This window comes from Hippocampus guttulatus, chromosome 9 (assembly GCF_054856545.1).
Source record: "Hippocampus guttulatus isolate MCC_2025c chromosome 9, RoL_Hgut_1.0, whole genome shotgun sequence".
NCBI lineage: Eukaryota > Metazoa > Chordata > Actinopteri > Syngnathiformes > Syngnathidae > Hippocampus > Hippocampus guttulatus.
Window position 1 is genome coordinate 5,337,675 of NC_141269.1, and position 13,777 is coordinate 5,351,451.

The following is a 13,777-nucleotide window of genomic DNA, read 5'->3' on the forward strand; positions in this document are numbered from 1 at the left end:
AATTTTTTCCTCGATGAAGATGACCTTTAACCTGTACAGCGCAACTGGAAAAAGGGAGTCAGGGAAAGAAAACTGAACAACTGATAATGTGTCACAAGGGTGTGTCACAAGTGTACACACCCTCCGATAACTCGGGTGGGGCTTTGTTCTGAATCCACCAATTGCGTTCAACATTCCTCTCATGTCAAGTGGGAGTCCGCACACACCCATTTCGAATTTTTTATTTCTTTATTTTTACTTTCTTGTACAGCTTATAGGTTACATCAATGGTGGAAAAGTTTTGAAATGACATTGATCGTTTGATATAACAGAAACCTGGTATTTCGACAGGGGTGTGTAGACTTTTTATGTCCAACGTATGGCCCTATTAATCTCGTAATGGAGCTCCCTTGGTTATCTCATGTTAGGTGGAATTCAAAATGAATGAGATTCTCGCTTTGTGCCCAACTTTCAAACGCTCAAAGTCATCCGTCATCTTTCTGCCAACGTGTGGATGGGGGAGCTGTGAACTTTTAACTTATTGCGGTTACGCACTGAACACACGAGGGTGAGGTCACGACTACAGACAAGAACTGGATCTATTTCCCGCCTCAGGATGTTTGGAAAGTGAAAGCCTTCCTCGTGTTTACACCAAGGCCAGCATCGCGACACGAGCTTGTCGCCTCATTCAAGAGCACGACGTGAGTGGAGGCACAGCTTGCATGCTGATGGATGTCGGTCGGGAAACAAACCAAACCACTCTCGTCTCCCTCTTCCTAGCCAATAACCAATTCCGTTCAAAGTCATGTTCAATTTACGTGACATTTCAGAAATTGTCCTTTTTAATACCTGCCAAGCACTTTCTTCAGTTGACCTAATGATGGTCTCATTAGGTCAATGAAGTGGCTTGGGCATCTGGTTCAGATGCATTCTGGATACCTCCCGATACCAATAAAAATGATATTATTCTTTATTAGAATACAAGAATACTTCTTTTGAGTAGCATACGGTGGTTATTTGCGGGAAACTATTTTACTAACCGTTATGTAAAATTAAAAGAATAATAATAAATGAATAAACAAATAAATACATAGCAGCATTTGGGGGCGGCACGGTGAAACACTGGTTGGCACATCCGCCTCACTGTGCAGAGGTGCAGGGTTGGATTCTGGCTCCAGGCTTCATGTGTGGAGTTTGCATGTTCTCCCTGTGCCTAGGTGGGTTTTTTCCGGGTACTCGGGTTTCCTCCTATATTCCAAAAACATGCATGGCGGGTTAGTGGAACACTCTAAATTGTCCCTGGGTGTGATTGTGAGCGCGGTTGTTTGTTTGTATATGTGCGATTGGCTGGCGACCAGTTCAGGGCATGCCCTGCCTACTGCCCGAAGACAGCTGGGATCGGCTCCAGCACCCCCCGCACCCCTCGTGAGGATAAGCGGATTAGAACATTGATAGATATAGCTGCATTTGTGAGAAAACTATTTGTACTTCTACCACTACTACTTATCCTAATTCCAATAAAAATATGAACTAAAAATATATTATAATTATGTTAGCTTGAATATACATGCCTGATACTCCTATGGAGCAAAATTAAGAAATAAAAAAAAGGGAAAAAAAGAAAATTATACTTTTTGGAATTGGGAAAAAAACATAACATTCAAGGCCTCCTCCATAGGAGGAGGCATATTTTCTTATCCAAAAAAACATGTTGACTACTACTGCCTATTGGTATATATATATATTAGAGCTGTCAAACGATTAAAATATTTAATCTAATTAAAAATGCAACTGTCATAATTAACTCAAATGAACTAAAAAAATTAATCGTGATTACTCACACATTTTTTATCATTTCTGAATTTCCTTTTACATTTTTTGTCCTATTTTTCCCCATTTTAATGCTCTCATCAACATAGAATCATGAATCAGTTTTCTATGTGCCAAATGCAAATATTTACTGAAATAACAATTTCGATTTTCAATTTTACATGAACATTTTTCACTTGGAGCAGTTATTCACACATAATCTCTCACACAATATTACTGTCCATCAACAACAGTGAAAAAAATATTTTGTCACACAACAGCTGCTTTAACAGCTTTTTTTTATGAAATCAAAACAGAGCAATATCACATAAAGTGCACATCTAAGGTAAACTAGTACTCAGCCTATAGTGGATTTAAACCATGGTTGCATACTTCGTTTTTCTCAAGTTTGCTTTGAACACAGCAGTCTGTTTCTGTATGTTTGTTGAAGAATAACGAGACACCGGACACCAGTGTTCGTTATGTGCCGCTGTATTCAAAACTGCCGGCCTACAAACAAACGCACGCACTTCCCCCGTGCTGCTGGGGCAAACCATTCTGAAAGAGGGGGGTTTCACTCCCCCTAACACAGTCAGGATATGTTGATTGTGTTGGTCCTTCTTGCGTGGAAGTCTCTCTACGGTTTTGTGTAGACCTCATTTCGGATGACTACACTTGGTTCGATGACAACACTGGAGACGTTTTATTTTCGCTCGGTCGCTACCATTGCAGCGCACTGTCACTGTCGGACGAACACAGAGAAGCTCCACCCGCTCTCTTTATATGGACACAGAACACTGTAACCTTCCACACAAAATAGTTCCAAACAAGTAACAATCGCGTCAGTGGCATACATCGTATACCTGTATGATACAGAGAGAGAGAACAGGTAACTTTGGTCTTGTCAGTGGAGCAATCTGGCAACTTTTTAAACGTAAACTTTCCATTCATAAACTCTTTAAGTATCCGTTTTCGGTGTCTCGACCTGCCGTGGCTGACAAAACAGACATGGGCGTGGACTTCTGCAGCGCGCTTGTTGTTTTGTTTCTGGTGTATTTATAGAGCAACGTAACATCCGCTTGTGACGTGTGCCGCGTTAATCTCGAGAGAAAATATTTAATCCCGTTAAAATTCATTTAAATTAATGCCAATAAAAACGCGCTAAACTGACAGCTCTAATATATATATATATATATATATATATATATATATATATATATATATATATATTGCCCTCCTATAAAAACACCATTGAGTCCACCTCAGCAGTCATCACTATACAATCTCATTCAGTTGTTTAGTGTCATCGCCTCACTGCAAATACACAGAATCCCTCCCCTCACTTGCTTCTGCAATGTTTCTCCAGCTGCTGCTCCCTTGACAAAATGTTGCTGGATTGAACCCAAACGCATCAAGGCAATACCAACGCGCACAGGCAACCGCGCGTTACAGCTGTCGGACGTCATTATTGCTGGCATGGGAGCCAAATTCACAACCTGATATTGCTTGTGTGAATTGTTTTGTAGTAACAGTAGTTGTGGGGGCGCCACCGGAGGATCTTCTAGCTGGGCTCACTATGCTGAGAGCACGAGGAGGTCGCGGAGAATCTCCATTAGATCATCGTGAGATGACACTGTGTGCTGAATACGACATTGCTTTCATTGCTAAAGCTCACTTGCGGAGGCGGCCAAAGTATTCACGTGTATCAGTCAAGTAGAAGTAGAGATACTGGGAATTAAAAATACATGAAAGTAACGGTTTTAAAACTAAGTGTAAAAGCAAAAGGAATGCAAACTGTGATATAGCTCAATAAACACTCTTCGAAGTATAGTTGTAGCAATTTAAACGTTGACGCAATATTATAGCAAAGCTATTAGAACACTGATCATCATTCAGGGCGGCATCGGCATCCCCGTGTAATGCGAGGTCACCTTTGTAGGGCTCCACATTTATTTCAACAAAGAGACGATTTATATGCTTCGCCAGGTGCTGCTCTTTTGGTTAGCAACAGAGTTCAAATAGTAGGAGTCACTTGAGTTCATCGGCCGACCTATGTTCGCAACATCTTCTGAGGTCACGAGCGTTAAGTCGAGTTCCAAAAACAAGAACACGGATTTCAAACTGTTGAAATGAGTTCCCTCCACTTGGTGTCAGAGGAACTATAAAGTGGCTTGGGCATCTGGTTCAGATGATATTCTGGACATATCTCCTTAGTGCGGAGGTGCGGGAGAAGGCCCGAGGATGACCTGGGACACAATGGAAAAACTCTTCCCCCCCCCACCCTGGATAAGCAGTTTGAAGTGGCTGGGGAGCAGGAAATCTGGACTTCTCTGCTTGAGCTGTTGCCCCACGTGACCTGACCCTGGATAAGCGGAAGATGAGGGATGGATGGATAGAAATAATATAAAAGCTATTTTTAACCATAAGTTATTTAGAAATGATTTTGAAGTGGTTTAGGAGCAGTTTGGGGAAATTTTTTAAGTTGACTTTTTGTTTTTTTTCTTGCTGGGTCCTTAACCCTCACAAAAAGCAAGGGTACACTGCATCATGAATTGCACTAAGGCAGAACACAAAAGGTATTTGTCGGGATTTGGAATCAAGTCCAGCCGCAAATAGCAAAAATCCGTGTGTAATTGACACTCCCTTCAAAAGGTTTCTAATTGTCTGTAGATGCAAAAATAAATAAATAACTGCACAAAAACAGGTTTTCAGTTAATAACAGAAGAGATTCCAAAGTGAAGAAATCCACAAATAGGAGAATTTGCATGAAGCAAAGCATGATCTGGCAAAGGCACACTGTAAAACTCATCAAAAACAGCAAAGGAAGTGGGTCGGTACAATATCGCATCAGGCCCATCAGGTGCGGCAGAAGAGCGCACAGTCAACGCCGCGATTACGCTCCACCGAGAAACAAAGTGGCTGAGGTTCAAAGGCGTTCATTCCTTTCCGATGCCAATGCAGCAGAAGGCCTTCGAGGAGGAAGCGGCGAGCGAGATAACATTCACAACGTCGCGTTCCGAGCAAAAGAATGCTTTTGGGATGGGGGGGGGGGGGGGCAAAACGGCTGCCGGGAGACAAAGACAGACTAATATGGAACAAAAAAACGGAAGCGCGATAAGGAAAAATGATGGATGCGCAACGCGAATGGGAGGCGACGCCACGCACGCTTGTGCATCGGACGGGTGTCAAGGTCACGCGAGGGCGGAGACCAAAGACGCTCGGCAGATGGGAACAATGACAGGCAGATAATTTCAACATCTCAGAAGTGCCTTGTCCCACTTTCTACTTTTGGACGCTTTATCAATACCGAGTGAGTGTGCGTGCGCGTGTGTGTGACCTCTGCATAACAATCGTCTATTCTTTCCCCCCCAACACATGCAACACACCCATGTCTGACAACATGTTACCCCCCCCCTACCCCCCCTCAAAAAACCAAGTTCGGAGTACCTGTATTTAATAACAGTGGATGGTATCGGGGGCGGCCCAGTGGTCCAGTGGTTGGCGCGTCGGCCTCACAGTGCAAAGGTACCGGGTTCGATTCCAGCTCCGGCCTCCCTGTGTGGAGTTTGCACGTTCTCCCCGGGCCTGCGTGGGTTTTCTCCGGGTACTCCGGTTTCCTCCCACATTCCAAAAACAGGCATGGCAGGCTGATTGAACACTCCAAATTGTCCCCAGGTGTCAGTGTGAGCGCGGATGGTTGTTCGTCTCCGTGTGCCCTGCGATTGGCTGGCAACCGGTTCAGGGTGCCCCCCGCCTAGTGCCCGAAGACAGCTGGGATTGGCTCCAGCACCCCCAGCGACCCTTGTGAGAATAAAGGGGTTCAGAAAACGAATGGATGGTATCAAAACAATCATCAATCAAGCATCTTCCTGCATTCTAGACAGATTTCTGTTTTTGCACGAACTCGAAGAGTGGTAGGTAACTTACATGCCGCAGGGGGCCATAATTTTTCATCAGTTCTACTGAGGGAGGGGGGAGGGTGACGCAAAGCATCACGCACTTCCGGACCCGATGTATGACAAGGATGCTATTTTAAATATGGACAAAATGTACTCGTAAAAAAAATTATCAGTGTTTTTTTGGGTCAATTTTTGGGGGGTTAAAAATGTTTTTTCAATCAAGTTATTTTTTGAGTGGTGGGTATTAGACTCTCAGACGGTGGTTGCGGGCCGCACGCGACTGCCATTTGCAGTTCAACGATTGTCACACTTCATTTGTTTTCGGGGTTTGGTCACATGACATCCGCAAGCTGAGCCCTTCAGCACGGTGATGTCATTCTCAGTCGACAGCTAGTGGCAGTTCAAGGCAAAATGGCCATGCCCTGAGATGGATTAAAAAAGGCAAATTTTTCAAATTCCACAAAAATATCGATCAGAAAACCATGAGAGTACATTGAATACATTATTCGAAAGAAAATTTGCGACTTGATTTCCCATTTCTCTCTTTTTTTTTTTCTTTCATATTATTTGTATAGCGGGAGGGAGACTTTCATTGCTCAGCCTTATGTTTATAATGTTACAGATGACAAACATCTCGAATCATGAACAGAATGCAAAAACAAAACTGGTTTCATAAAGGCTCACACAGTCGACTTTCCGCCCTTCGAGCAGATCGCTCGGCAGAGAAAAGACACCGCGTCAATCACTTATGTGTCTTTCAGCGCTAAGCTCTTTTCGTGTAAATCCTCACTCCAAACTACACAATGAAGTCACTCTAATCTCAGCACACACAGAGAAAAAAAAAAACAATAAAGTATTTGTCCACTTTACAGTAATCCCCACAAACTAATTTTTAGGACTTTGAATCTCCTTTAGTCCAAGGGCTCTACTGCCGATTCGGACGAAGACACACACACACACACACACACACACACACACACACACACACACACACACACACACAGTGCTGAGTGTATCCTCACACGGACGTCTCAGGCCAAGCAGGAGACGACAGACTGCCGGCGGTCTGTGCCTCCTCCAGATCTTCAGAACTGACCGTCATCGAGTATGTGAGTGTGTTCTTGACATCTCAGCAAGAACCGTAATGGTTCTGTACTTTATCCAACTAAAATAGACCTGCCTGTCACGCTGTTCTATTTCTTCTCTCTTGGATTGCATGACCCCTTGTTCATTGATTTGAACTCACAATCAACATCTGTACGCTGAACCCGATGCTCCGTACCATCTCTGGCCAATTCATTAGGTACACATCGATAGGATGTGGATTGAAAAAAAAAGGTCACTTGTCATGATATCTAGTTGAGAGAGTATAGGATGCTATAAGTGGTGAGAATAGTCCGGATGCTGATGACATTCACGAGAATGTTTTGTGGGGGGAGCCCACTCTGATTCAGTCAACAGAGATATTATATATGCACATTACCACCAATAATCTAATATATGTATGACCTATTACTTCAAAACACTACTTGACCGTTACACATGAAAATAAGTGACAGTATTCAACATCTGGACAGTCGAACTGAGGAAATTTGAAGAGTGGTTCAACAGCGCCCTCCTTTGTTCAATAATGCAAAAGTACAGAGCAAGTCAACAATGGGTTTTTATCCCCAGGAAAAATTATTTGAAGTATTTGACTTTTTAATGATTCTCTTCGTATGTTATTTATTGATGCAATATATATATATATAAAATTAGATTTTTCCACACGACGGTGTGAATTTTATTCCCCCCCCCCCTTGAAATGTTTGTATAGGTTCTTATTTTAGGCTATCTTTACTTCTTTTTCATTTTCAAAATAATAAATTTAACGTAGGAATTTATGGACAGAAAAATCCCCAGTAAATCTACATTATGCGAAAACTTTCTAACATCTTGCGGAAACCTTCTGAGGTCCTAAATAATAAACGATCAATATTTCTTATAGGTTAATATTGACTTCACAGGGCTGCAAATGTTTATTGCGCTCCTTATGAAAAAGGTTGAAAGTTGTACTCATAAACTGCATCATTTAAATTTATGGTGGGATTGACCTTTCTCACAATGCCTGAGTGTAATCCCCTTTTGCGTCCAGAAGCCATTTTGAATGCGGCCGTAATGCGATTTGGGGAGAGAATGCGATCTGCAGTGGCGCCACTTAAAGGCGTGCTGGTAGCACACGTTTAGTCCGATTCCCAGCGAGCGAGGGCGGAATTTTATTCGGCAAGCGCTGCCAAAAGAGCCAGAGAAAAGTGGGAGGGAGAAGGCGGCAAGGTTAAAGAAGGGCCAGGGCGGAAAAGAGGAGGATGTGAAGACAGGAGAGATTCATCCAGGCATGTGATGAATTGAGTTTAGGTAGCTTCGCTACTTATACAGTAGTCAGAGAGGGGAGGGGGAGGTGCGGGTAGCTAAACAGCGCCCCTGCAGGTGTCGTCACTTATAATACAATATAACAACACTTGACCATACGGTGAAACAGAAATGCAGAAAATAGTTTCAAAATAATTTTAAACTCAACTGTTGCGCTTTAAAATGGCTTATGGGTGGTTTGATTTTCAAAAAAAAAAAATGCACACTTGTGCAGTCACATGAGACAAAGACACCCATAACTTCCAACAAAGCTTGTCTGTCCACCAAGTTGTAACACTCCAACACATTTCGTTGGCTCAATTACTGCAATACTTTCATACAAAGTATTTAGTCACAGCTTTGGCATCATTTGGTCATGGACTTGACTGTGTGTGTGTGCGTGCGTGTGGTGAAATCGCATGTGTATATGGCAGTCTACTGTATTATAAAATTTGCGACCCTCCAGCACAAAACAGATCACTTGGATCACTTTTAAGACATTAAGCTACATAATGGATGTAAATAGCTGATAATGGAAATTAGTTAATGTTTGGTGAAGACATGTCAATTTAAATATTGGGAATTCAGCAACTCGTTTTTTTCAATGCTTAAGATACAGTACTTTCACTTAATCTGAATCATTTCAATAACAAATCGTGAACGTAACATGTGAAACGGCCTAATTATTTTCCCATGAAGCGACTTGTGCAATGGAGACACGTTTCACAGGTGCTTGAAGATAAATACGTACTTGGCAGGTCACAAGTACGCATGACTTGGGCCCTTATGACATTCATTAGCAGCTTCATTACGCCGAAGGGCAAAGCTCACACAGTCATTAAGAAGGAGAGATGACAGACAAGTGTGAAAGTGACATTGTGTCACAAATGCTAATGAGCAGTTGATGCAGCGACGTCTGAAAATGACACTAACAACAAAAAAAACACATCGGTCACTTATCTAACATTTTATTGGTACGGTGTGGTGCTTTTCAAAGTACTCAAATTCATTTGATGTAGCCTAACAAACAATAAGCACTGTAGCGATGGATATTTAAAGTGTTACGGGCAATATAGAACCGGTTGTCATCAGCTTAAACTGTGTACATTTTGAGGTTACTGAGTGGGACAATGTAGAGGATTAAAAGGAGAGGACCAAGCATCGAACTCTGGGGGACACCATAGGAAAGGTGGGTAACAGTGCAATTGCACCCCGCTGCAAACTTCAAAGATTTATTTACAAAAAAATATATTTATATGAATGCCTTTCAAAAATGTGCATTATAATTTTCAAGACTGAATTTTGATCTCATCATGACAAATATACAGTACAGAAGCAATATGCCAACATGGTGTTTATGACTGCTTTCTCCCACTTCCCCCTCCGTGTGAACACGAGGCCCAGTCGTGCAAAGTCCTTCTTGTTGCCGCGCGGCCTGCCAATGTGTTCACGCTTCATAAACATGGACGCAATTTTCACTCCTTTTCGCATTAATCGTAGCGACGGTAAACAACAGCGCATCCACGTGTGGACACACACACACACATATCTGAAAACCATTAACACGCGACAAAGCTTCCATTTACGCCTCCTTGCACCCAGGGACCTTGTTTCGGGTCTTTGTGAACTTTTGAGGTATTAGTGAGAAAAGTATCGGAATGAAACTAGCTTGAATAGGAAAACATGAAGGATATTTGCGAATGGCTTATCACATTCCCAAATTCCCAAAAATCTACAATAAAATTTACCAGTCCAGAAATATTTTTTATATTTTTTTGACAGAAATTGCATTCTTTTATGAATTTATTCTACCACTGTGTGAGTCCTAGCATCTTGTTTAACCCCACCTGTCAAAGCAAACATTTTTACACCTTTTCAAGGTGGCTATTTTGCATAAATATCACTGAAAGAAAGAAAGAGAAATACACAAAATTTGAACCTTGGCTCGTTGATCATTTTTTGCAGATCATACTGTGTTCTGTGACCCTACAGCAGTCCTTCTCAGTAGTATGGCGGGCCCCTGGTGGTCATGGTCGTGGGGTGGGGGGCGAATGGAATGCCAGGGTGGATGTGTGTGACCCAGGGACTTTTTTTTGCAGTTAAAAAAAAAGTATAAGTGCACATCCACTACAATGTGGCAATGTTGCTCTCATTTATGTTATGTGTTGTTTATTATTTTACTTTATGTTAACTGTTTTGTGAAGCGCTTACAGCTGTCGCTGTTGTGAAAGCGCTATATAAATCTGCATGTATTGTATTGTATTGTATTTAAAAAAAAAAAACGCTGATAAATGTATGTCCTTCAAATCTTTTCTGTGAAGGACTAAATTTGATCTTTTTTTTCTCGTTTTCGATAATGTTCATAAGGATGCAATGTTATGTCGAGGTGTACTTATTAAAAAAAGTTTGGAGGCAAATGGTACAATTTGTAGTTGTGGAAGTCAAAGTTGTGCATCAGTCATGACAGTATCAAGGCTCACGAAGGCTGCCGATACTAGTCACTGAGAGTCATGGTGCCCTCTTGTGGCCATTCTGCTATCAGGAAGTAAATAGCATGGATGGTTGACGACTGGTATTGGTTTCTTGGTATCGGTATCGCGAATACTCATACTGAAATCGGTTTGATAAAAAAGTGGTATCGAACATCCCTCATTGTGAGATTATTTCTCGATAGCTGTTCACTGTTGTGCGCTTCATGACACACTAGCACATCCACAGTTGTAACTGATACGCTTCTGTGACATCACTACTCAAGTTTTTGAATAGCTGCCCATGGATGTGACCGCTATGTATAAAAGTGTGACTGCAAATGGCCTGCATTGAAAAAAAAACAAAAACATTATTAATATATACTGTATATACATATATATATATATTGTGTGTGTGTATTGGCGAGTAAACTTGAAACAATCAAATATACTAGTGAATATGGTTTATTATACTAACGTAAGAATGGTGTCACGCCTCCACATTGTAAACGGAGAGGTCAGAGGCCATGGTCACGAGCAGTTCCCACGGAAACTGATTGACAGGCCTCTGGACCGCCCCCGCTGCCTGACCTCGGCACTCCTTGATCATCAGCAGCACGTCCTCGTCATCCAGCACACGGATGAGGTCGCCCTCGCCGTCGCGGTAGTTCAGCGCGATGTCATCCACCGTGAACACGTCCCTGATAAAGACACACACGCACACGCGTGAGCGCACAAGCTTCAATGCAGCGGTTGCCATGGAGATGAAAACAATGAACCGATCTCGCGTTGGATTAATGATGCTTGGTAAGACATTACTTTCATCGTTCTTTTTATTTTTAGCCAGGAGATACATTTTTTATGAGGAGATGGTAGTTTTTTTTCCTTTTTTTTTTTCCCATAACGTCCTTTTGAGTTTAACACACTATTGTAAATATATCGGAATTATATTAAATATCCGTTCCCCACATTTGAGTGGTGATGATTATTTTTGTTTCTGGAGTAGCTTTCAGATGGGAATTTTTTTAAATCGTTAAAAAAAATTAAAATGACGACTCAGCGGGGATAGGCTTCAGCACGCCCGCGGCCCTCGTGAGGATAAAGGGACGGGAGGGGGGGGGGGACTGTATCAATGAATTTACTTATCAATTATCAACTACATTTCAACATGCATTTTAAAGTGCAAAAAAACAAACAAACAAAAAAAAAACATTGCACTCTCCCGGACCCGGGGTGCGAACACAAGAGAGGAGAGTAGAAATGAAGTGATTAGGGAACAGGCTCGGGCTAATCACGTTAGCGCGGCCGAGCAGCTAACGAGCAGATACGGCGCCGTAATAAGCACATTGCGTGCGGGCATGTTGCTACGCTGCTCCGTGATGAGGGCACGGAGGGGCTTGCGGGTGGAGAAGGTCCCTCGACAGCTCATTTGATGGGCACCCCGTGATTGGCAGGCACCAATTGAGAAGCTCAAGGTGAGTGTGAGTGTGGCGTGGCGGCACTGTGGAGAATGAAGGGGCTTCTAGAAATATTTTCTTGTTTATTTCAAGCCTCTTGCAGCTGTTGCAATGTGTGTTTATTCAAATTTAGGGAGGATAAGCGCTTCGGAAAATGGATCGATGGATGTACAGACTTAAAAGCAGGGCTGATAGATTTGGAAAAATGATCAGAGATTTGGGGTTTGCCTTAATTTTAGGCTGACGCTAAAATAAGGGAAATACAGTATAAACTCAGGTGAAAGACAGTTTCTGTCCCTGCTTCAATTCGAGACACTTTGACTTGCAGTCTTTTTAGTGTTCACGATGACAACTTCACAAAATTAAAAAAAAAGAAAAAAGCGTGGCGTAAACATGAGTAATAAATGTAATAAATCTCAATTGGATTTTTGAATTGAATTTGAATTTGTCTGAAAATGACATTCTACCGAATTGCAATGTCTATTGCGCATTCAATCAATTGTTCAGCCCTATTTAAATGGTCGTTTTAAAATAGAAGGAAACACTTTTGGTAACTTGATTCGTGTTAAATAAAACAACAACAACTATATTTTCCGTGATGAAAGTACAGCACCCTTGATATGGGAACCACCAAAACCCCGTTGGACAACCTGCGCCACAACTTTGACCGACTCAGAGATGGTCTTACTCCAAGTCTACTTGCAGCCCCCAGACGACACCGCTAATGGAACTCATGCTTTATTATTTCAGTGCCCCTTCTAAAAGAGGGACAAGTGTGGAGAACGACAACTACCTCATACGAGACATCAGCTCCTTGTGTGTTGGCTGGATGTTGAGGTCCTCTTGAACGCACACGTCTCTGCAAGCGCATGCATACACACACATATCACATTTACAGTACATCTTGAGGACAACTCGCCCATTTTAAAGTAGCCAAGTATTCAGAATGCACAGTATAAGCCTGAACAAAGATAAACATAGAAACATACCTGGCTTGGATTCCCGAGGGGGTGAGCAGGTAGCATCGCAGGCAGCTGTAGGTGTGGCCTTGTCCTTCGCCCTCTGATTCACTCTCCGGGAGGGGCTTGATGATTTTCACAAAGGATTGTGGAAAAATCCCCGTCTGGTTGTTGACCGTGCCCTGCGGGGGGGGGGGGGATAACAATCACAGAAAAGTGTGAGGGATTCGCACTCGTGGAAGTCTGACTAATTAGCTCACGCAGGATACATGACAATTAGCATGTAAGCCTTTGTGAGTACACCCTCGTGTGCGTGTGTGTGTGTGTGAGAGAGAGAGAGAGAGAGAGAGAGACTCTAATGGGAAACGTAAAGTAGTCGGAAATAATTAAATAAAAGTAAATAAACCAATTATCACTTTTCAAGACATTCCTTGACCTCCAAATTGAACGAAAATGGAAACAAGTTTCCCATTGGAAATAACGGAAATAGAAAAAAAAATTCCAGTAAAAAAAAAAAACAACTTTTTTCACTGTACAGCCATTGTTTGAAGTCACATTTGCACAGTCTTAGCAAGTGAGAAAAATAAGTCAACCGTCGGGAATATTGAATGGTGAAAAACTCTAAAGTGCACATTTGTCATTCCCTTTAAATGTGGCCGACTCACATCTGGCAGAGACGTCGCTATGTGGAAAAGGACGATCCGTGCAAATTTTGTTTTTGGGTACACATCAATCCAGAATGAGCTGGTGATAACCGCTGGTGACTTAAATATGGCGGCAAACTTCATGTTGCGATAGCCCCCCCCCCCCCCCCCCCC

General features: G+C 42.3%; 1 protein-coding gene across 2 annotated transcripts in view; it reads right to left on the reverse strand.

Moving 5' to 3' along the window:
- The window catches only part of ncf4 (neutrophil cytosolic factor 4), a 26,527-nt gene continuing 12,750 nt past the window's right edge, over nucleotides 1-13,777 (reverse strand). Inside the window, exons 8-12 of one of the 2 annotated variants that reach the window (XR_015101852.1) lie at nucleotides 12,990-13,141; nucleotides 12,794-12,859; nucleotides 11,022-11,244; nucleotides 5,236-5,589; nucleotides 1-1,227 (exon numbers count right to left, since the gene is read on the reverse strand). Coding sequence is in view for 1 of the 2 variants with exons in the window: in XM_086120342.1 (XP_085976468.1) it covers nucleotides 11,034-11,244; nucleotides 12,794-12,859; nucleotides 12,990-13,141 (429 nt within the window). In the remaining variant the exon portion in view is untranslated. Of the gene's footprint in view, nucleotides 1,228-5,235; nucleotides 5,590-10,992; nucleotides 11,245-12,793; nucleotides 12,860-12,989; nucleotides 13,142-13,777 lie in introns of those variants that run through there. The other variant, XM_086120342.1, reaches the window with a different exon arrangement.